Source organism: Mustela erminea, chromosome 15, assembly GCF_009829155.1.
Source record: "Mustela erminea isolate mMusErm1 chromosome 15, mMusErm1.Pri, whole genome shotgun sequence".
Classification (NCBI taxonomy): Eukaryota; Metazoa; Chordata; class Mammalia; order Carnivora; family Mustelidae; genus Mustela; species Mustela erminea.
This window is the reverse complement of record NC_045628.1, coordinates 85,617,949-85,643,322: the sequence shown is the minus strand read 5'-3', so window position 1 is coordinate 85,643,322 and position 25,374 is coordinate 85,617,949. Positions and strand designations below refer to the sequence as shown.

Sequence of the window (25,374 nt, the reverse complement as noted above, 5' to 3'; positions counted from 1 at the left end):
GAACTCTTGTGTACTGTTGTTGAGAATATAAAATTTTGTACAGCCCGCTATGGAAAACACTATGAAAGTTTCCCTCAGAAAATTAAAATACAACTATCATATCCAGAAATTCCACTTCTGGGTATTTATCTGAAGGAAATGAAAACACTAAATAAAAAAGATATATGCATCCTTATGTTCATTGCAGCATTATTTACAATAGCCAAGATATTGAAAGGACCTAAGTGTCTTTTGATAGATGAATGGATATGGAAAATGGGATATGTATACATATATATGTATATATATATACATATATATACACACATATATATATATATGTATATACATATATATATATATACATACACATACATACACACACACATACATGAAGTGGGAGATTATTCAGTCATTAAAAAAAAGGAAATCTTGCTGTTCATTACAACATGAATGGACCTTGAGGTCATTATGCTAAGTGAAAAAAGTTTGAGAAAGACAAATACCATAAGATATCACTTATTTGTGAAATATAAAAAAAATCATCAATATAAAAAAAGTTCAGGGATACAGAGATCCGATCTGTGGTTGCCAGAGGTGGAGAGCTGGGGGCATGCAAAATGGGTGACGGGATCAACAAGTATAAACTTCAAGCTATAAAATAAATCATGGGATATAATGTACAGCATAGTGCCCATAGTTAATGATGTATATTTGAAAGTTGCTAAGAGTAAATCCTAAATTTTTCATCACACACAAAAATATTTATTAATTTCCTTACACCACACATGAAAATAGACTCAAAATGGATGAAGGACCTCAATGTGAGAAAGGAATCCATCAAAATCCTTGAGGAGAACACAGGCAGCAACCTCTTCGACCTCAGCCTCAGCAACTTCTTCTTAGGAAGATTGCCAAAGGCAAGGGAAGAAAAAGCAAAAATGAACTATTGGGACTTCATCAAAATCAAAAGCTTTTGCACAGCAAAGGAGACAGTTAACAAAACCGTAAGACAACTGACAGAATGGGAGAAGATATTTGCAAATGACATATCAGATAAAGGGCTAGTATCCAAAATCTATGAAGAGCTTACCAAACTCAACACCCAAAGAACAAATAATCCAATCAAGAGATGGGCAGAGGACATGAACAGACGTTTCTGCAAAGAAGACATCCAGATGGCCAACAGACACATGAAAAAATGCTCCATATCACTTGGCATCAGGGAAATACAAATCAAAACCACAATGAGATACCACCTCCCACCAGTTAGAATGACTAAATTTAATAAGTCAGGAAATGACAGATGCTGGCAAGGATGAGGAGAAAGGGGAACCCTCCTACACTGTTGGTAGGAATGCAAGCTGGTGCAGCCACTCTGAAAAACAGCATGGAGGTTCCTCAAAAAGTTGAAAATAGAGCTACCCTATGACCCACCAATCACACCACTGGGTATTTACCCTAAAGATACAAATGCAGTGATCCAAAGGGGCACGTGCACCCGAATATTTATAGCAGCAGTGTGTACAATAGTCAAACTATGGAAAGAACTTAAATGTCCATCAACAGATGAATGGATAAAGAAGACGTGGTATATATATCTACAATGGAATACTATGCAGCCATCAAAAGAAATGAAGTCTTGCCATTTGCAATGATGTGGATGGAACTAGAGGGTGTTATGCTTAGCGAAATAAGTCAATCGGAGAAAGACAATTATCCTATGATCTCCCTGTTATGAGGAAGTAGAGATGCAACGTGAGGGGTTTGGGGGGTAGGAAAAGAATAAACGAAACAAGATGGGATTGGGAGGGAGACAAACCATAAGAGACTCTTAATGTCACAAAACAAACTGAGGGAGGCCGGGGAGGGGGGTCGGAAGAGGGGGGTGGTGTTATGGACACTGGGAAGGGTATGTGCTATCGTGAGTGCTGTAAACCTGGCGATTCACAGACCTCTACCCCTGGGGCTAATAATACATTATATGTTTATAAAAAAAATTTATGTAAGGCAGTGGATATTAACTAGATTTATTGTGGTGATCATATCACAGTGTATATAAAAAGTCATTGTGCTGTGTCCCTGAAACTAATATAATGTTATATGTCAATTAAACATAAATAAATTTTAAGTTTTAAAAAAGGAAAAAATCACAAGGCATACTAAAAAGGCAGAAAAGATTACTCGAATAGACAGAGACATATCAGAACAAGACCTGACAGGGATGATGGGATTATTAGAATGAGAATTTAAAACATCTATGATTAATACGCTAAGGCCTCTCATGGATATAATAGGATGTGCAAGAACAATGCACAGTGTAAGCAGAGAGATTAAAAATACTTAAAGAGAAAAAAGAAAGTAGAGATAGAAATTATATAAAGAAAAATGAAGATTGCATTTGATGGGCTTATTGTAGACTGGACACAGATGATATGTATATCAACAGAGACCTCTAAAATTGAAAAGTGAAGAAAACAGAACCAAATACCCAAGCACTGTGGGAGAATAAAGGAATAAAGAAGTATTTGAAACAATTATGACGGAGAATTTCCCCCAAATTAATGTCACTCAACCACAGATCCAGGAGCTAAAAGAATACCAACTAAGATAAATGCAATAACAAAAACAAAACAAATAAACAAAAAAATACACCTAGGCATATCACTTCAAACTATAGAAAATCAAAGTTAAAGGAAAAAACTCCTGAAATAAACTAGAGGGGATAAAAGCACCTCACCTATAGAGGAACAAAGATAAAAATTACATCCAACTTCTCCTCAGAAACCATATAAAGAAGAAAGTGGATTGAAATATTTAAAATCTTGAGATAAACACCCCACCAACCTATAATTCTGTACCCTATGAAGTTACCCTTCAAACTGAATGAGAAACAAAAATTGAGCTTGTAGTAGACCTGCCTTGCAAGAAATATTTTTTAAAATTCTTTAAAAAGAAAATAATAAAGTTCAGAAACTCAGATCTACATAAAGAGAACTGAAGAAGGAATAGTGAAGATAAAACTTGTAGTGGGGTGCCTGGGTGGCTCATTCAGTTAAGTGTCTGATTTTAAATTTCAGCTCAGGTCAAGATCTCAGAGTCATGATATTGAGCTTCACGTCAGGCTCCATACTAAGTGCACAGCATACTTAAGATTTTCTCTCTCCACCTTCCTTTACTCTTCTCTGCTTGTGCTTTCTCTCTAAAATATAAATAAATAAATAATAAAACTTGTAGCTTTCTTATTCTTAATTGATGTAGCATAATAGTTAAAAGTAATAGGAGCAATGTATTCAACTACATATGTATATACTATATACATATACCATATGCATAGATACGTGCATGCTTAAATATAAATATAATCAATGACAGTGGTACAATGAATGGAAGAGAGTAATTAAGATTATTATTATATGGTACTCATAATACCTGTAAAATGACATAATGTTATTTGAAAGTATCCTTGGGTTCATGAAAATGTTTAATAATAATAATAATTCATTATAATAGCAAACTGAATGGAAACCACTAAAAAATGTTTTTTCCCCCCTTGTGGAAAAAAGGGGGGTATGCAACTTTCTTTTTTGTAAATATAAGTTTAGTTAGCAAGCATATAACATGTCATTAGTTTTTGATTTAATGCTTTTTAAAAACTATAATTGATACACTTTTTAAACAAACACAAACAGAAAATGCAATCATATAAAATGCTCAGTTTAAACCACAAGAGACAGAAGGATGGTGGAAAACAAAAGCAACAAATAGAAAACAGTAACAAATACGCTGGATATTAATCCAGCCATATCAGTAATCAATTTGAAGATCAATGGCTTAAATGCACCAAATTACTATATGTTGTCCATAAGAAACTCACTTTAAGTGTAAGACACATATCAATTAAAAATAAGTAGAGAAAAATATTCTATGTCAACACTAATCAAAAGAATGCAGGAGTAGTTATAATAATTGTAGAGTAGATTTCAAAGCAGGAAAATTATCAGGGATAAGGAAGGGTGTTACATAATGACAAAGAGGTCAGTTCTCCAAGAAGACATTATAATCCTTAATGTGTATATGCCTAACAACAGAGAGTGAACCTACATCAGGAAAAAACTGATAGAATTACAAAGAAAAATAGGTGTACCTACTATCATAGTTGTGGACTTCAACACTCCTCTATCAGAAATAGGTCCAAAAAGCAGAAAATCAGCAAGGACGTAGTTGAACTCAAAAAAACCATCAATTGACTGAATGTAATTGGCATCCCTGGACTAATTCATCAAACAAGAGCAGAATACACATTCTTCTCAAGCTCACGTTGAACATTTACCAAGATATACCACATTTTGAGCCATAAAACAAACCTTAAATTTAAAAGGGTAGAAATCAAACAGTGTCTGCTCTCAGACCAGAATGGAATTAAACAGGAAATCAGTAACAGAAGGATACCTGGAAAATCCCAAAATACATAGAGATTTAACAACAAACTTCTAAATAACACATGGGTCAAGGAGGACATCTTAAGAGAAATTTAGAGATATTTTGAACTAAATGAAAATGAAAGCACTTATCAGATTTATGAGGGGCACCTGGGTTGTTCAGACAGTTAAGTGTCCATCTCTTGATTTCAGCTCAGGTCATGATCTCAGGGTCATGAGATCAAGCCCCGCATCAGGCTCTGCACTCAGTATGGAACCTGCTTAAAATTCTCTGCCCTTCACCACCTCAAATGAAATGTCAAAATTTATGAGATGCACTGAAACCAGTGATAAGAGGAAAATTCATAGCATTGAATGAATAGATTAGAAAAGAACAAAGATTAAATCCAGAGCAATCTATATTTTCAGTGCCATCCTGATCAAAATACCATCATCATTTTTCAAAGTGCTGGAACAAACAATCCTAAAATTTGTATGGAACCAGAAAAAAGACCCTGAATCACCAAGGAAATATTGAAAAAGAAAGAGCTGGAGGCATCACATTGCCTGACTTTTAAGCTTTATTACAAAGCTGTGATCACAAAGACAGCATGGTACTGGCACAAAAACAGACACATAGACCAGTGGAACAGAGTAGAGAGCCCGATATGGACTCTCAACTCTGTGGTCAAATAATCTTCAACAAAGCAGGAAAAAGTACCCAGGAGAAAAAAGACAGTCTCTTCAATAAATGGTGCTGGGAAAGTTGGACAGCTATGTACAGAAGAATGAAACTCGACCATTCTCTTACACCATGCACAAAGATAAACTCAAAATGGATGAAAGACCTCAATATGAGATAAGAATCCATCAAAATCCTAGAGGAGGAGGGGCACCTGGGTGGCTCAGTAGGTTAAAACCTCTGCCTTCTGCTCAGGTCATGATCTCCGGGTCCTGGGAACGAGCCCTGCATAGGGCTCTCTGCTCAGCAGGGAGCCTGTCTCCTCCTCCTCTCTCTCTCTCTCTGCCTGCCTCTCTGCCTACTTGTGACCTCTGTTTGTCAAATAAGTAAAATCTTAAAAACAAAATCCTAGAGGAGAATATAAGCAGTAACCACTTCAACATTAGCCACAGCAATTTCTTTCAAGATACATCTCCAAAGACAAGGAAAACAGAAGTGAAAAGTTTGGGGACTTCATCAAGATAAGCTTCTGCACAGCAAAGGAAGCAGTCAACAGAACAAAGCGGCAACACAAGGAATGGGAGAAGATATTTGCAAATGACACTACAAAGGGCTGATATCCAAGATACATAAAGAACTCAAACTCAACACCCAAAAAACATAAGTCAAAAAATGGGCAGAAGATATGAACAGATAACTTCTCCAGTGAAGACATACAAATGGCTAGCAGACACGTGAAAATTGTTCCATCATTAGCCATCAGGGAAATTCAAATCAAAACCACATTGATTAAGGGTGCCTGGGTGGCTCAGTGGGTTAAAGACTCTGCCTTCAACTCAGGTCATGATCCCAGGGTCCTGGGATCGAGCCCCACATCAGGCTCTCTGCTGAGCAGGGAGCCTGCTTCCCCCCTCTCTCTGCCAGTCTCTCTGCCTACTTGTGATCTCTGTCAAATAAATAAAATCTTTAAAAAAAAAACACATTGAGATATCACCTTACACCAGTTAGAATGGCAAAAATTAACAAGGCAAGAAACACAAATGTTGGAGAGGATGTGGAGAAAGGGGAACCCTCTTACACAGTTGGTGGGAAAGCAAGTTGGTGTAGCCACTTTAGAAAACAGTGTGGAGATTCCTCAAAAAATTAAAAATAGAGGTACCCTATAACCCTGAAATTGCACTACTGGGTATTTACCCCAAAGATACAGATGTAGTAAAGAGAAGGGCCATAGGTACCTCAATAATATTCATAGCAGCAGTGTCCACAATAGCTAAACTATGGAAAGAGTCAAGATGCCCTTCAATAGACAAATGGATAAAGAAGATGTGGTCTATATATACAATGGAATATTATTCAGCCATCAGAAAGGATGACTACCCAGCTTTTGCATCAACATGGATGGGACTGGAGGAGATTATGCTGAGTGAAATAACTCAAGCAGAGAACGTCAATTATCATATGGTTTCACTTGTAGAACATAAGGAATAACATGGAAGACATTAGGAGAAGGAAAAGAAAAGTGAATTAGGAGATATCTGAGGGGGAGATGAACCATGAGAGACTGTAGACCCCGAGAAACAAATTGAGGGAAGGAAGGTGGGGAATGGATAATCCTGGTGGGAGATATTAAAGAAGGCAAGTATTGCGTGGAGCACTTTTATATGTAAACAATGAATCTTGGAACAGTACATCCAAAACTAATGATGTATGGTGACTTACATAATACAGTAAAAAAGGAAAATCAATTTTCCAAGTTTCTACCTTAGAAAAATTAAATCCATAGTAAACTGGAAAAAAAATAACTTGAGCGGGAATCAATAAAATTGAAAACAGGAAATCAAAAAAGAAAAGCTATGAGATTGAAAGTCATTTCATTGAAAAGATGAATAAGCTTCCAGGTAGGCTAAGAAAAAGGGGACACAAATTATTAATATCAGAAATGAAAGGAGATATCAACAAATTGTAAGCACATCAAAAGATAAGGAATACTATGAATAGCTCTGTGCCTACAGATTTGATAACCTAGATGAACTGGACAAATTCCTTAAATGATACAATCTGCCAAAACTCACACAAAAAGAAATAGAAAATCTGAATAGGCCTATATCTGATGAAGAAACTGAGTCAGTAATTAATAACCTTCTAAAACAAGAACACATGGCCCATATGGTTTCATTGGTGAATTCAACCAAATATTTAGGGAAGATACTTTACATCTTCTTTACAGTCTCTTTCAGGGGATAGAAGACTAGGAAAGACTTCCTTATTCGTTCTATGAGGCCAGCATTACTGTAATACCAAAACCAGGCAATGACATTATAAGAAAAGAAGGTTACACACCAGTATCTCAGGAATATACATGCAAAAATCCTCAACAAAATATTAGTAAATCAAATCCACGATGCATAAAAATAATTATATATATGTCATGACCAGATGGAAGTTATCCCAGGTATTCAAGGCTGATTCAACATTTGAAAATCAGTTAATGTAATCTACACATTAACAGGCTAAAATCGAAAAATCATATGATCATATCAGTAGATGTAGCTGCTTTTGAGAGGATCCAATACTCACTGATGCTTAAAAAAAAAAACACACACATCTGTAATAGGAGCAGAGAGGAACTTTCTTCTTGATAAAAACTGACAACGAAAAACCTATAGCTAACATCATACTTAATGGTGAGAACCTCAAGACTTTCCCCCTGAGGTCAGGAGCAAGACAAGAATGTTCCCTCTTACAACTCCTTTTCAACATTATATGAGGAATACTAGGTAATGCAATAAGATAAAAGAAAATAAAAGATAAACAGATTGGGAAGGGAGAAATAAAACTTGGTTCACAGATGACATGTTTATCTAAAAAAGGCAAAAGAATCAACAAAATTCCTGAACTATAAGCAATTATCGCAAGGTTGCTATAATATATATAAGGATATAAGGTTAACATACAAAAGTATCAATTTCCTGTAGATCAGCAGTGAACACATAGAAACTGAAATTAATACAACACTATTTACATTAGCAATCCTAAAAACAAAATACTTATGTATAACTGTAACAGAATATGTAGAAAATCTGTATGAGGAAAACTACAAAACTCTGATGAATAAAATCAAAATGAGCAGAGGGATATTCCATGTTCATGAATTGGAAGACTCACTATTGTCAAAATGTCAGTTCTTCCCAACATGATTTGTAGATTCAATACAATCCCAATCAAAATCATAGCAGGTTATTTTGTGGATATCAACAAATTGATTTTAAAGCTTATATGAAGGGGCAAAAGACCCAGAAGAGTCAACAAAATATTAAAGGAAAATAACAAAGTCAGAGGACTGATGCCACCTGACTGCAAGACTTAATATAAAATTATAGTAATGGAGACAATCTGGTATTAGAAAAACAACAAATAGATCAATGGAATGGAATAGAGAGCCTGGAAATAGACCCATATAAATGTAGTCAACTCATCTTTGATAAAGAAGTAAAGGCAATACAACTAGGCAAAGATGGTCTTATCAACAAATGCTGGTGGAACAAGTGGACATCCACATGGATCTAGACTTTTACACTCTTACACCCTTCACAAAAATGAACTCAAAATGGATCACACACCTAAATGTAAAACACGAAACTATAAAACTCCTAGAAGATAGCAGAGGAACTCTCAGTGACCTTGGGTATGGTAATGACTTTTTAGATATAGCACCAAAGACATGTCCCACAAAAGAAATAAGAGATAAGCTGGACTTCATTTAAATTAAAAACTTCCCCTCTGTTACAGCCAGCCTCAAAAGAATGAGAAGACAAGCCACACACTGGGGGAAAATATTTGCAAAAGATACATCTGGTAAAGGACCATTCTCCAAAGTGTACAAAAGACTCTTAAAATTCAACAAGAAAATAAACCAATTTATTCTTTTTTTTTTTTAAGATTTTATTCATTTATTTGACAGACAGAGATCACAAGTAGGCAGAGAGGCAGGCTGAAAGAGAGAAAGGAAGAAGCAGGCTGTCTGCCGAGCAGAGAGCCCGATGCGGGACTCAATCCCAGGACCCTGGGATCATGACCCGAGCCGAAGGCAGAGGCTTAACCCACTGAGCCACCCAGGCGCCCCCAATTTATTCCTTTATTAAATGTAAATCAGTGCTTCTAAAATACTTGGAGAAACAAAATTAAATTGTCTTCAAAAAGAAATTCTTAAGGAATGTATAAATCTAATAAGACTCTCTTTAAAAAAAACTTCGGTTTATGCATAAAGAAACTTCTGACAATGAAATTTAATACATACATTATGGGATGAGGGAGTTCTGTGGGGTTTTTTTTGCTGGAGATTATTCAAATCCAGATTTAGATATTTTTCTAGAATGTCTGGTATTTCAGACCTTTCTGGCCTCTAGTTTTTAATAGTAAATTTCAATTATAAATTTTATTTATCCTGTTTCAGGTACAATATTTGGATCATGGATTTACTGAGAAAATTCCACAATGTCATCTTTACCCTATTTTACTATACCCTGATACACCCCAGTTTTGTATTCCATGTCAGCTCTATAATACCAAACCTGTGAGTAAATTGTAATTTGTGGGATGATTAATCTTAAATACTGTCTTTTTTATTAACAATAATTTTCTGGAAATTAGAATGTAAGATGATATCCCTTTCAGTTGCAGCAAAAAAATAAAATACTTAGAAATAAGTTTAATAAGACAACTAAAGCCTTTATGAAGAGCACTACAAAATCGTACTGAAGGATATAGAAAATCATATAGTAAGTGAGGAAACCTAATCTCTTCATAGATGGGAAAGTGTAAGATTGTTAAAATATAGCTATTTCTTCATCAAATAAAATCGTAACAGATGGGAAGCTGAAAATCAGATAAAGGAATGGCATTTTAATTATCTCTTGCTTCATAACAAATTGAGCTAAAATTTAGTGGACTAAATTAACAATAAACTTACCTTCCCTCATAAAATTTCTGTGGCTCAGGATCCCTAGTGATGCTGCAATGAATATCCACTAGAGGTTCAGGCATCTAAGGGTTCACTGGAATAGAGGAGCCACCTCCAGATAGCTTTCATGGCATTGGCAGGTTGAGGCTCCTCAGTGGCTTCTGGGAGGAGGTCCCAATTCTTTGCTATGTAAACCTCTTAACATAAAAACACAACAGTCCCTGCCCCTTAGTAAATACATATCATAGGCATTAGGAAAGCACCATGTTGACATATTGGTGTTTAAAAAAAAAAAGTTTTGTGATGCTTTGGTTTTTTTTGTTTTTTTTTTATTTTTTTTAATTTTTTATTTTTTATAAACATATGTTTTTATCCCCAGGGGTACAGGTCTGTGAATCACCAGGTTTACACACTTCACAGCACTCACCAAAGCACATACCAGTAGGTTTACATTTTTAAAGCACTAAATGCTTCAGGAGAAAACTATTGTGGAACCCCAGGCAAATTATTAGTTTCTTCAGATCATTTTTATCATATACCCATGATATTCTCTTAAAACTACTTGTATATTTTATACTATTAATTACTGTTAACCTGGGTATGGCTACTTTTGTATTTCTTTATCTGCCTTCTGCTCTGTCCTATTTTTTGAAAGTGTGAAAGAATCTGAGTTTATTAATCCCAAATAGGTTGGGAATGTGTGGCAACCAGATGCAATAGAACTCCTTCAGGAACTGCTTTCAAAGAGAGAGGTGGAAATTCACATTATGGTAATGTATATTTACAGCATATATTGTGGATTTAAATTATTTGCTATAAAGTGTTATCAGTAACATAATTTGAGGGATATTTTTATGACAAGCCATGTTCCTGTGTGAATATAATTTATTCATTACTATGAAAAGTTACTAGTTGGGTTTCTAGGCTTGTTTTAAATAAACCTAATTTTGAGCAAGTTCCTGAGAACTTCCATAAATACTAAAGTCAGTAATCTGAAAGATTCTTTATCAGCAACAGGGAGCAGCATCAAAGAACTGGAATTGCTTATAAGCACATGTAGTTTTCAGGATGTTACCGTGTATGTAGCACTGTGTTAGGTGCAGGTAATTCCTGCTCTCAAAGAACTTATCTAGTTAGTGAAACAACCAGATATGGGACAAAAACCTTAAAATTACACACTACAAAGTAACATGCCAAGAGCCAAGTGATAAAAAGAGTACGTGTGTGGAAACAGCCAAGATTCCTTTCAACAGACAAATGGACAAAGATGTGGTCCATATATACAATGGAATATTATGCCTCCATGAGAAAGGATGAATACCCAACTTTTGTACCAGCATGGACGGGACTGGAGGACATTATGCTGATTGAAATAAGTCAAGCAGAGAGTCAGTTATATGGTTTCACTTACTTGTGGAGCATAAGGAATAACACGGAAGACATTAGGAGAAGGAAAGGAAAAGTGAATTGGGGGAATTGGAGGGGGAGACAAACCATGAGAGACTGTGGACTCTGAGAAACAAAACTGAGGGTTTTGCGGGGAGGGGGTTAGTGGGATAGGTGAGCTTGGTGGTGGGTATTAAGGAGGGCACGTATTGCATGGAGCACTGGGTGTGATGCATAAACAATGAATGTTGGAACACTGAAAAAGTAAAATTAAGTTTAAAAAAAAAGATTAAGTGTGATAGGAATTCAGAGATGGTAAGAAAAGATGGAAAATTCTCCTGACCAGGGAAACGGAATGCACAAGTAAACACAGAGAGACAGAACTGGGCATGGCACATTGAGGAAGTAGTTGCTAGAATAATAGAATATAACAATAGTAGAATTATAATGGCTAGATTAATAGGGGTTTATGAAGGAAAAGTTTTTATGAAGGTGAATAGGATTTAAGAGAGGTAAAAGTCAACCATTGGCACACTACATCAAGAACTAGTGATGTATTGTATGGTGACTAACATAACACAATAAAAAATAAATAAACACCAAAAAAGTCAATCATTGGAGCCCTATTGGCATTTTCTGAGTAGTGAGGTGATAAGTTTAATCTGCAGCTGTGTTTGAGGATTCCAGTAGTAAGGTACAAAACTGTAAGGAAAGTATTTCTGTATGAAAGGTGTAATTATGATAAGGACTTACCAAGAACCACAGACCCACTTACATAAAACAGTAGAGCAGCTTTATTGTTGCTGATATTAGTACCACGAGCCCCTATCTGGTTACCTATAGCCTCTGTGGAAAGTCATGGCAGTTGAAATTTTTTAGTTTATCAAGATAGCTTTCTTTGCTGCTTAGCTTAACACAGGAGAGCAATTTGTAGTATCCCCAAGGCTGCTTAAAATGTCAGAAAGCGTGAACATGCATGCCCTGCAGCCCTTACTGCCATACTTGAACTTACCCAGACTTGGTCCTGTGTCTCTTATATACTACTAAGAAATACTGAGTACTTCTTATTAGCTGAGCTCTGTTCTTAGCCTGGAGGTACAACAATGAACTGAAGAGCCAAATTTCTGCCTTTAAGGAGTTTCCGTTTTAGTGGTGGGAAACAAAATTAAAAACATAACATATAAGGTATATTAGATCATGGTAAGTGCTAGGAAGAAAATAAAGAAGGAAAGGCTGTTGGGGAGGGTGGGCCCGGGAGAAGGTAACATTTTAAATACAGTGGTCAGGGAAGACCTCACTGCAAAAAATGAGAGATAAGTAAAGACTTTAAAATGGTGAGAGGACAAACCATGCAGCTCTCCAGAGAACAGTGCGGAGAGCTCCAGGCAGGAACACTCCTCGTGGAGTGTTCTTAAAGGGATTGGCAGAGAAGCCACTAGGGCTGGAGCAGAAGGAGCAAGACAGAGAAGAGTTGGAGATGGGGGAGATTTGTGAAAGTTTTAGCTCTCAAGCTGACCCAGGCAGCCACTTGAGGATTTGATCAAAGGAGTGACATGACCTACCCTTGCATTCTAGTATTTCCAGTCTGCTACACTAAGTGTAGTAGTGGAGCTACTGGAGAGTGAAAAAGATAGGGAGCAGGAAGATCTGCTGAAGGCAATTACAGTAACTCAGTAGAGACAGTAGGCCTAAGATGGTACCAAGTGTATGGTACCTAAGTTATGTACATGTTCAGTACCTAGTAAATGTTAAGTGGACTTAAGAATTCTCATAACTCCTTCTAAACAGTCATGAATTTTTTCTGATTCCTGCCATTTCTGGATTTTTAACAGAACTTCATTTCTTTACCTCTGGACTATCTTTTCTTTCTCCTTCTACTTAGTATAAATTATTAGTATCATCTAAAGGTGATGCAATTTTTTTCTGTTCCAATAACACTTTATTTATGAATGCAATAGAATATTATTTTTTTATTTTGTCCTCAAACCATTTAAAAATGTAAAGATCCTTTTTAGCTCACACACCATACAAAAACATGTGGCAGGCCAGATTTGGTCCACAGACTATGGCTTGTCAACTTGTGTTCAACACTGTCAGTTTTGTAAAGTGAGGCATCTCTTAAATTCATCTATACCTTCCTTCTAGTACCTAATTCATTGCCTTACTGTAATTTTTTTATAAATAACTAGAAAACTCTCTACCTTATGGACATGTAAGCATATTTCAAAGAAACCATGGTAGTAGAATTGCTGTTTTATAACCTGCCAAAATACTAAGAAGAAATTTTTAAGAATTGAGCAGCTAGCCAAACTGGTAATACTGTGGTCATTAGAAATCTAATTTCATATTTGTCTACCCTAAAATTTTAATCTTCAAACAGACTTTATTTTTATAGTAATAATCTTGTTTGTTGAACTTAAATAGGAATTACCTGAAAACCCATGGGAGAAATTATCTATTCATCTCTATTTTGATGGAATGTCACTTTCTTATTTTATGGCATACCATAAGTATTGTACTTTTGAGCATTCTGAAGAGATATTGAAAGAAGTAAGTGAGCTATTTTTCTATAAAAATCTAAATTATAGAAAAACAAGTTCTGGATAAAATGTCATATAGTGCCTTATACTTCAAGTCTTTAGTACAGTTCTATGTGTCTGATACGTTAAGAAAGTATAGAGAATTATCAATTATTTGTTGAGAAAGCAATATATCATGCTTTATAAACATCCTAAAAAAGACTTCAGTTGCACTAAGATTCAATTAATGTTTCATATCTTTAAACTTAGTGAAAAGGCCATATGTTATATGGCCTTTTATAACATTAGATATAATGTTGTTTGAATATAGAAATGTAAATTATAAAGTGCTAATAGAATTCACTGCCAGAAAAGGATTCTCTCAGCAGATAATTTTTTTCCTTTTATTTGACATTATAACATTTCCTCCATTTTGCCTTTTTACAGGAAACTCAGAGCTGGATTTTAAGCTTAATTTCAATAAATAGCCCTCTCCAGTTTCCCAGTGCTACTGTTTCTTAATATTTTTAAAAACATAACTAGCCTATTATAGATATGTTTTCACATTGCAATATGCCATAAATACTTAATGTAAATGGGGAATTCATCATAAATAATAACATTAACATTTTATATAACAAGGTATTTTTATTTCTAGACTTACAGTTTACTTGTTAGGTTTTTAAATATTCCTGTTCATAACAGTATGCAACCAAACATTGAATGTTCAGTTCAATATAGAAAACTTTCTTCTTCACATAGAAACTGTGATATTACTTTATACATGTAATTCTTGTCAGTTTTTTTCTTATGAGCAGAAGGGTGTGTGTGGTATGTGTGTTGATGTGCATGCATGTGTATTTGTAAAAAGGTATACCATCTGTTAAACTGGATTTATAAAGATTACTAAGTCCCTCCCTTCCAGTTGTACTCTTTACTGTGAACATTTTTTAAAAATATATAAGAATTTCTTCTCTCTCATAATAAACTGCAGCTGGTCCTTGAGCAACACAGGTTTAAACTGCTTAGGTCCACTTACATGTGGATTTTTTACAGGACTGTAAATTTTTCTCTTCCTTACGATTTTCTTAATAACACTTTTTTCCCTCTAACTTACTTTATTCTAAGAATACATATATAATACACATAACTTATGAAATATGTGTTAATCAACTTTTTGTTATTGGTAAGCCCTCCAGTCAACAGTACGCTAATTAAGTTTTCAGGAAGTCAAAAGTTATATGTGGATTTTCACCCCAAACCCTCATGGTGTTCAGAGGTTAACTGTAATTACTATTGACATGCATTTAACATAATTTGAGGATTCTTACTATTGCACTATTAAGTTTACTCCAGAACAGTAGATTTTCCCATAGTTAACACAAAATAACTATGCCAACAAGATAACAACAAAATAACTATGCCAACAAGAACATGCACCCAGTTTTTGTGGGGATGAAATATGAAAGTGCCTTAAAAATACTATATAGTTGAAGACGGTTTATTTATTAACAATACTATATTATTTCAGAAGCTAGCAGATTACAATAAAAAGTATGAGGATGAAAGATGGGAAATAAGATTTGAGGTAAGTTTCAACCCAAATATTTTGGAAACTTTGGACACTTCATCAGTACAAAGGATCTAATATAAGATCAGGAAGTAAGCATTTTCTTTTATTATGGCTTTATTGAGATATAATTTACATACTATAAAATTTACCTTTTTAAACTGTACAATACAGTGGTTTTTTTGTATCGTCAGAGTTGTGCAGTCATCACAGCTATTTAATTCCACAACATTTCATCATCCCAAAAAGAAGTTCCGTACCAATAGGAGTCAACTTCCCATTTTTCCCTTTCCCAGTGTCCTGGAAACCACTAATCTTCTGTCTCTCTGGATTTGCCAATTTTGGAAATTTTATAAAATAAAGAGAATCATATAATACATAGCCCTTTGTAACTGGCTTCTTTAGCTGGAATAACATTTTCAAGTTTCATTCACGTTGTAGTGTAGTACATATCCTTCTTATTGCTGAATAATACTCCACTGTATGGATATACCACATTTTATTTATGCATTACTCTGTTGATGGACAATCTGTTGGGTTTCTATCTTTTTGCAGTTGTGAATAAAGCTGTGAACATTTGCATACAAGTTTTTATGTAGACATCTATTTTTCCTTCTCTTTTGGTATGGACCTAATTCCTACTAGTGGAATTGCTGAGTCACATGGTGACTCTATTTACCATTTTAAGGAACTACAAGACTGTTTTCCAAAAGTGATGCACCATTTTACTTTTATACTAGGAATGTACAAGGTTCCATTTTTTTCCCATATCCTTATCAACACTTGTTATCTGACTTGTTTCTCACCCATAGTTTTAAAGTGGTATCTCATTGTGGTTTTGATGTGCTTTTCTCTAATGACTGATGATGGCGAGCATCTTATCATAGGCTCTTTGGCCATTTATATATTTTCTTTGGAGAAATCTCTGTTCAAGTGCTTTGCCCAGGATTTGACACCAAAAGCAAAGCCAACAGAAACAAAATTTTAACCAAGAAGCTTTTGCACAACAAAATAAAAAGGTGGCCTACAGATAGGGAGGAAATATTTGCAAATCATATATCTGATAAGGCATTACTATCCAAAATATATAAAGAATATATATATATATAACTTATACAACTCAATAGTAAAAAATAAACAATCTGGGGCACCTGGGTGGCTCAGTTGGTTAAGCAGCTGCCTTCGGCTCAGGTCATGATCCCAGCGTCCTGGGATCGAGTCCCACATCGGGCTCCTTGCTCGGCAGGGAGCCTGCTTCTCCCTCTGCCTCTGCCTGCCATTCTGTCTGCCTGTGCTCGCTCTCCACCCCCCCTCTGATAAATAAATAAAATCTTTAAAAAAAAAACAATCTGATTAAAAAGTGGGCAGAAGAACTAAATAGACATTTTTTCGAAGAAGACATACAGATAGCCAACAGGTACATGAAAAGGTGCTCAGCATCATCAGTCATCAGGGAAATGAAATTTAAAACCACATTGTGGTATCACTTTACATATATTAGAATGACCATCATCAAAAAGACAAGAGATAAGAAGTGCTGGCAAGAACATGGAGAAAAGGGAACCTTTGTGTACCAGTAGAGGGAATATAAACTGGTACAACCATTATGGAAAACAATATGGAGGTTCCTCAAAGAATTAAAATTAGAATTACCCTTCTCAATTTCACTTCTAGGTATATATCCAAAGGAAACAAAATCACTATCTTAAAGAAGTAACTGCACCCGTATGTCCATTGCAGCATTATTTACAATAGCAAGACATGGAAACAGCCTGTGTCCTTCAGTGGGTGAATGGGTAAAGATTTGGGGTGTGGGTGTATGTTATACACATTCTTTACACAATGAAATAGTGTTCTTTTCAGCCATAAAAAGGAAGTCCTGCCTTTTGTGACAACATGGATGGACCTTGAAAGTATTACGCAAAGTGAAGTCAGTCAGATACTATATGATCTCACTAATATGTGGAATCTTAAAAACTGAACTCAAATACAGAGAAAATATTGGTGGTTGCCAGGGATGAGGGTATGGGGGAAATGGGTGAAGGCAATCAAAAGATATAAACTTCCAAAGTCCTGGGGATGTAATATACAACATGATGACTATAGTTAACACTGTATTGTATATTTGAAAGTTGCTAAGAGAGTAAATCTTAATGTTTTTCATCAGAAAATGTTTTCACCAGAAAATGATTGATGTTAGCTAAACTTGTGGTGTTCATTTTACAGTTGTATACATATACTAAAATCATTAAGTTGTATACCTTGCACTAATACAATGTTATGTGTGAATTATATCTCAATAAAACCAGAAAAAATGGAAAATAAAAGTAGAAAATAATGAAAAGAATTCCTCTGCCCATTTTTAGTTGGGTTGATTTTGTGGAACTGTAAGAGTTCTTTACATATTCTATACGTAAGTCCCTTATCAGATACATGATTTGCAGATATTTCCTTCCATTCTATGAGTTGTCTTTACACTTTGTTATTAGTATCCTTTAAAACACCAAAGTTCTAGGGTTTTTTTTTAAGATTTTATTTATTTACGAGAGAAAGAGAAAGAGTGAGCACAAATGGGGCAGAGAGGCAAAGAGAGAGGGAGAAGTGGACTCCTGGCTGAATAGGACCCTGAGGTCATGACCTGAGCTAAAGGCAGACACTTAAAACCAACTGAGCCACCCAGATGCCCCTAAAACACCAGTTTTTAATCTTGGTGAAGTCTAGTATATATGCTTTCTTTTTTCCACTTGTGCTTTTTGATGCAGGAAGTAAGAGTTTTAATGAAAGTTCCAATTATTTATAAGTAGAGTTTTATTCCTGTGATTATAAAAATAACAAATATTTTAATATTTATATATAATATATATTATATTTTTATATAAAAATAACAAATATTTTATATAAAAATATTTCTGTGTATAAAGTGCTTTGTAACAAATCAGTAATATAGCAGTCAGTAATCAGTGTTCACTGAATGCTACTAAGTGGTTCAGATAGGTTTTGTTCTGTTTTGTCACCAGTTTGGAAATATAAATAGTAATAAACTAATTTAGTTTGAATGTGATCATTTTACTTTTTATGCTAATTACCATATTTAAAACTCTTTAAACTTTCTTAAACACCACCTACATTTTTATATTTTTGTTTTTAACAACTGCTGACTGCCAGGTTCCTCTTGGGAATCATCTAACTTTTTTTTTTTTCAGAGTTTAAAGAGAGCACACTTTTTTGATGATTTTAACCTAAATCTTCTTTTGGCATTTCATATATTATTTTAGGTTTTTTTTTTTTTTAAAAAAACTTTATTTATTTATTTATTTATTTATTTATTTTGACAGAGCACAAGCAGGGGTAGTGGCAGGCAGAGGGAAAAGGAGACACAGACTGAGGGAGAGGAGGAAGCAGGCTCTTGTGGGAGCAAGGAATCCAGTGTGGCACTTGGTCCCATGGGATCATAACCCAAGCTGAAGATGTTTGCCTAACCAGCTGAGCCACCGAGATGCCCCATACTACTTTAGTCTTTACTGTAAAATATGTACTTACTCTAAAAATAAATGGAATACTATAGAAATGTGAATAGAAAAATGTACCCCTTTCTATACCTCAAATAATTGAGTGGCAATTACTGTTAGCTGTTTGTTAACCATTCTTCTGGAGTTTTATGTGTATAGGTAAATATGTATACATAAACATATATTTATATGAGTGTTTTAACACAAATTTTTTTTAATTGAGGAAACAAAAGGGTGTTAAAGGTCTTTACTCACATTTTGGTCCTACTAAAACAATCATTTTGTGGTATCCATTATCTAAGAGAGTTTGCTTTCTGCTAATTGAAAATACATTGGCAACGTAATGAATTTTATCAAATTTTAATAATGTACTAGATTTCTGTAATAGTCATTCTGAAATTTGAATTTATTTGTGGTGCCTTAGGAATTGCTTCTGTCTGAAACAGAGACTCCTATTTTACCACCATATTTGCCTTCATCTCTGCCTCCCCCAGAAGAACTCTATGCTGTTCAAGTTAAGCACGTTGTCTCACCTAATGAAGTATGTAATCTAAATGATTAGTTGCTGATTGAAAATATAACAGGAAATCTTAGTCTTAAACTCTAGGTTTGACTCTTTATGCTTACATCCTCCTTTTTTTCAAATTTCATTTAAATTCTAATTAATTAATATATAGTGTAATATTGGTTTGGGGAGTAGAATTTAGAATTTAGTGATTCATCACTTAGATATAACAACACCCAGTGGTCATCATAACAAGTACCCTCCTTAATACTTATCATCACGCATTTATCCTATCTCCTGCCATCAACTGTCAGTTTGTTCTCTATAGTTAAGTGTCTCTTATAGTTTGCTTGCCTCACTCAATTTTTTCCCTTCCCCTATATTCTTATGTTTGGTTTCTTAAATTCCACATATGACTGAAATTGTATATTTGTCTTTCTCTAACGTATTTCACTTAGCATAATACACTCTAGCTCCATCCATGTTGTTGCAAATGGCAAGATTTCATTCTTTTTTATGGCTGAGTAATATTCCATTATAAATATATACCATATCTTATTATCCATTCATCAGTCAGTGGAAATTTGGGCACTGTCCATAGTTTGACTGTTGTTGATAATGCTGCTGTAAACATCAGAGTGCATGTACTCAAATCTGTATTTTTTTTAATCCTTTGGGTAAATAACAGTGCAATTGCTGGATCCTAAGGTAGTTCTACTTTTAGCTTTGTGAGGAACATCCATACTGTTTTCCAGAGTAGCTGCAGCAGTTTGCATTACCACCAGCAGAGTAAGAGGTTTCCCCCTTATCTGCATCCTCACCAAAATCTTTTGTTTCCTATGTTGTTAATTTTACCCATTCTAACAGGCATGAGGTTATATCTCATCACGGTTTTGATTTGTATTTTCCTGATGATGAGTGATATTGAGCCTCTTTTCATGCTCCTGTTAGCCATCTGGATGTCTTCTTTGGAAAAATACTTGTTAATGTCTCTGCCCATTTCTTAACTGGATTATTTATTTTTGGAGTGTTGAGTTTGATAAGTTCTTTATAGATTTTAGATACTAACGCTTTATCAGATGTCATTTACAAATATCTTCTCCCATTCTGTAGGCTGCCTTTTAGGTTTGTTGATCATTTCCTTCACTGTGAAGCTTTTATCTTGATGAAGTCCCAGTAGTTTGTTTTTGCTTTTGTTCCCTTGCCATAAGAGATGTGTCTAGTTAAGAATTTGCTGTGGCTAAGGTCATAGAGATTGCTGCCTTTGTAGTGCTCTAGGATTTTGATGGTTTCCTGTCTAACATTTAGGCCTTTCATCCATTTTGAATTTATTCTTGTGTATGTTGTAAGAAAGTAGGCCTCTTTCATTCTTCAGCATATGGGTGTCCAGTTTTCCCAACACCATTTGTTGAAGAGACTGTCTTTTTACCATTGGATATACTTTCCTGCTTTGTCAAAGATTAGTTGGACATAAATATGTGGGTCCATTTCTGGGTTTTCTGTTCTCTTATATTGACCTACCTGTCTGTTTTTGTGCCAGTACCATACTGTCTTGATGACTACAGCTTTATAATAAAGTTTGAAGTTTGGACTCGTGATACCTCAGGCTTTGGTTTTCTTTTTCAGGATTGCTTTGGCTATTGGGGGTCTCTTGTGGTTCCATACAAATTTTAGGACTGTTTGTTCTAGCTCTGAAAATCTCTGGTGGTATTCTGTGTTGAATGTGTAGAATGCTTTGAATAGCATAGACATTTTAACTATATTTACTCTTTCAATCCATGAGCATGGAATATTTTTCCTATTTCTTTGTGTCAGCTTCAGTTTCTTCCGTAAGTGTTCTATAGTTTTCAAAGTACAGATCTTTTACTTCTTTGGTTAGGGTTATTCCTAGGTATCTTATGGGTTGGTGCAATTGTAAATGGGATCGATTCATTGATTTCTTTTTCTGCTGCTTCGTTATTGGTGTATGGAAATGAAACAGATTTCTGTACAGTGATTTTATATCCTGTTACTTTGCTGAATTCATATATTAGTTTTAGCAATTTTTTTGGTGGAGTCTTTCAAGGTTTTCTACATAGAGGATCATGTCTGCAAATTGTGAAAGTTTGACTACTTCTTTGCCAATTTGGATGCCTTTTTTTTTACAGTGTTCCAGGATTCATTGTTTATGTACTATACCCAGTGGCCATGCAATATGTGCCCTCTTTAATTTTTCTTTTTTTAATAAATTTTTATTTATTAGAGAGAGCAGAATTAGAAAGGGAACACAAGAGGAGGGCATGGGCAGAGGGAGAGGGAGAAAGAGGCTCCCCCATGAGCAGGTAACAGGACATGGGGCTCAATCCCAGGACCCTGGGATCATGACCTGAGTCAAAGACAGATGCTTAATGGACATATCTGGGTGGCAAGCCTGGATGCATTTTATTTGTTTTTGTTGTCTTATTCCTGAGGCTGAGACTTCCAGTACTATGTCAAGTAGTAATGGTGAGAGTGGACATCCCTGTCTTTTTCCTGACAGTAGAGGAAAAGCTCTCAGTTTTTTCCCATTGAGGGTGATATTAGCTGTGGTTCCTTTGTATATGGCCTTTATGATGTTGAGGTATGTTCCACCTATCCTTTGTTGAGGGTTTTCATCAAGAAAATATGCTATATTTTGTCAAACGCTTTTGCTGCCTCTATTAAAAGAATCATGTGGTTCTTATCCTTTCTTTTATGTGGTGTATCACATTGATTTACAAATATTGAACCACGCCTGTAGCCCAGGAATAAATACCACTTGATTGTGGTGAATAATTATTTTAATGTAATGTTGGATTCAGTTTGCTGGTATCTTGTTGAGAATTACCGCATCCCTGTTCATCAGGGATATTGGCCTGAATTCTCCTGTTTAATGGGATCTTTGGTTTTAGAATCAAGGTAATGCTGGATTCGTGGAAGAAGTTTGGAAGATTTCCTTCCATTTCTGTGTTTTGGAACACTTTGAGAAGAATAGGTATCAACTCTCCTTTAAATGTCTGATAGAATTCCCCTGTGAAACCATCTGGTCCTGGACTTGGCTTTGTTAGGAGAATTTTTATTACTGATTTAATTTCTTTTCTGGTATGGGTCTATTCAAATTTTTAATTTCTTCCTGTTTTAGTATTGGTCATTTATATGTTTAGATGAATTTATCCATTTCTTTCAGAATTCCCAGTTTTTTGGCATATGATTTTACATAATATGCTTATATTGTTTTTATTATATTAACATATAATGTATTATTAGCCCCAGGGGTAAAGGTCAGTGAATCGCCAGGTTTACGCACTTTACAGCACTTACTATAGCACATACTTTCCCCAGTGTCTATAACCCAACCACCTTCTCCCTATCCCCCTCCCCCCAGCAACCCTCAGTTTGTTTTGTGCCATTAAGAGTCTCTTATGGCTTGTCTCCCTCCTGATCCCATCTTGTTTCATTTTTTCCTTCCCTATCCCCCAAACCCCCCACGTGGCCTCTCAAATTCCTCATATTAGGGAGATCATATGATAATTGTCTTTCTCTGATTGACTTATTTCAATCAGCATAATACCCTCTAGTTCCATCCACATCATCGCAAAAGGCAAGATTTCATTTCTTTTGATGGCTGCATAGTATTCCATTGTATATATATACCCTATCTTCTTTATCTGCTCATCTGTTGATGGACATCTAGGTTCATTCCATAGTTTGGCTATTGTGGACTTTGCTGCTATAAACATTCGGGTACACGTGCCCCTTTGGATCACTGCTTTTGTATCTTTAGGTAAATACCCAGTGGTGCGATTCCTGGGTCATAGGGTAGCTCTATTTTCAGCTTTTTGAGGAACCTCCATGCTGTCTTCCAAAGTGGTTGTACCAGCTTGCATTCCCGCCAGCTGTCTTTCTCTGCATCCTTGCCAGCATCTGGTATTTCCTGACTTGTTCATTTTAACCATTCTGACTGGTGTGCGGTGGTATCTCATTGTGGTTTTGATTTGTATTTCCCTGATGCCAAGTGATGTGGAGCACTTTTTCATGTGTCTCTTGGCCATCTGGATGTCTTCTTTGCAGAAATATCTGTTCCTGTCTTCTGCCCATTTCTTGATTGGATTATTTGTTCTTTGGGTGTTGAGTTTGATAAGTTCTTCATAGATTTTTTACAGTAGCCCTTTATCTGATATGTTGTTTGCAAATATCTACTCCCATTCTGTCAGTTGTCTTTTTTTAAAATTTTTATTTGTTTATTTATTTTTATTTTCGGCATAACAGTACTACTTGTTTCTGCACCACACCCAGTGCTTCATGAAATCCATGACCTCTCTAATACCAACCACCTGGTTCCCCCAACCTCCCACCCCCGTCACTTCAAACCCCTCAGATTCTTTTTCAGAGTCCATAGTCTCTCATGGTTCACCTCCCCTTCCAATTTCCCCCAACTCCCTTCTCCTCTCTAACTCCCCTTGTCCTCCATGCTATTTGTTATGCTCCACAAATAAGTGAAAACATATGATAATTGACTCTCTCTGCTTGATTTATTTCACTCAGCATAATCTCTTCCAGTCCCGTCCATGTTGCTACAAAAGTTGGGTATTCATCCTTTCTGATGGAGGCATAATACTCCATAGTGTATATGGACCACATCTTCCTTATCCATTCGTCCGTTAAGGGCATCTTGGCTCTTTCCACAGTTTGGCGACTGTGGCCATTGCTGATATAAACATTGGGGTACAACTGTCAGTTGTCTTTTGGTTTTGTTAACTGTCTCCTTGCTGTGCAAAAGCTTTTGATCTTGATGAAGTCCCAATAGTTCATTTTTGCCCCTGCTTCCCTTGCCTTAGGCGATGTTCCTAGGAAGACGTTGCTGTGGCTGAGGTCAAAAGAGGTTGCTGCCTGTGTTCTCCTCAAGGATTTTGATGGATTCCTTTCTCACATTGAGGTCCTTCATCCATTTTGATTCTGTTTTTGTGTGTGGTGTAAGGAAATGGTCCAGTTTCATTTTTCTGCATGTGGCTGTCCAATTTTCCCAACACCATTTATTGAAGAGGCTTTATTTTTTCCATTGGACATTCCTTCCTGCTTTGTCGAAGATTAGTTGGCCATAGAGTTGAGCGTCTATTTCTGGGCTTTATATTCTGTTCCATTGATCTATATGTCTGTTTTGTGCCAGTACCATACTGTATTGAGGATGACAGCTTTGTCATGGAGCTTGAAGTCTGGAATTGTGATACCACCAACTTTGGCTTTCTTTTTCAACTTTCCTCTGGCTATTTGAGGCCTTTTATGGTTCCATATAAATTATAGGATTATTTTTTCCATTTCTTTGAAAAAAAATGGATGGCATTTTGATAGGGATTGCATTAAACATGTACATTGCTTTAGGTAGCCCAGACATTTTCAAATTGTTCTTCCAATCCATGAGCATGGAACATTTTTCCATTTCTTTGTGTCTTCCTCAGTATCTTTCATGAGTACTCTTAGATTCTTAGCCTCTTTGGTTGGGTTTATTCCTAGGTATCTTATGGTTTTAGGTGCAATTGTAAATGGGATTGACTCCTTAATTTCTCTTTCTTCTGTCTTGTTGTTGGTGTAGAGAAATGCAACTGATATCTTCCCATTGATTTTATAACTGACATTTTTTTTATTTTTTATTTTTTATAAACATATAATATATTTTTATCCCCAGGTGTACAGGTCTGTGAATCGCCAGGTTTACACACTTCACAGCACTCACCAAAGCACATACCCTCCCAATGTCCATAACCCCACTCTCCTTCTCCCAACCCCCCTCCCCCAGCAACCCTCAGTTTGTTTTGTGAGATTAAGAGTCACTTATGGTTTGTCTCCCT

The 25,374-nt window shown here is 35.6% G+C and overlaps 1 protein-coding gene across 2 annotated transcripts in view; it reads left to right on the top strand.

The window, feature by feature from the left end:
• RNF17 (ring finger protein 17) overlaps positions 1-25,374 on the top strand; it is a 166,854-nt gene that overhangs the window by 118,957 nt on the left and 22,523 nt on the right. For both annotated transcript variants that reach the window (XM_032314687.1, XM_032314688.1), the window contains 5 exons: positions 9,536-9,655; positions 10,732-10,812; positions 13,853-13,978; positions 15,479-15,535; positions 19,451-19,567. In XM_032314687.1, coding sequence (XP_032170578.1) covers positions 9,536-9,655; positions 10,732-10,812; positions 13,853-13,978; positions 15,479-15,535; positions 19,451-19,567 — 501 coding nt within the window. The remainder of the gene's footprint in view (positions 1-9,535; positions 9,656-10,731; positions 10,813-13,852; positions 13,979-15,478; positions 15,536-19,450; positions 19,568-25,374) is intronic.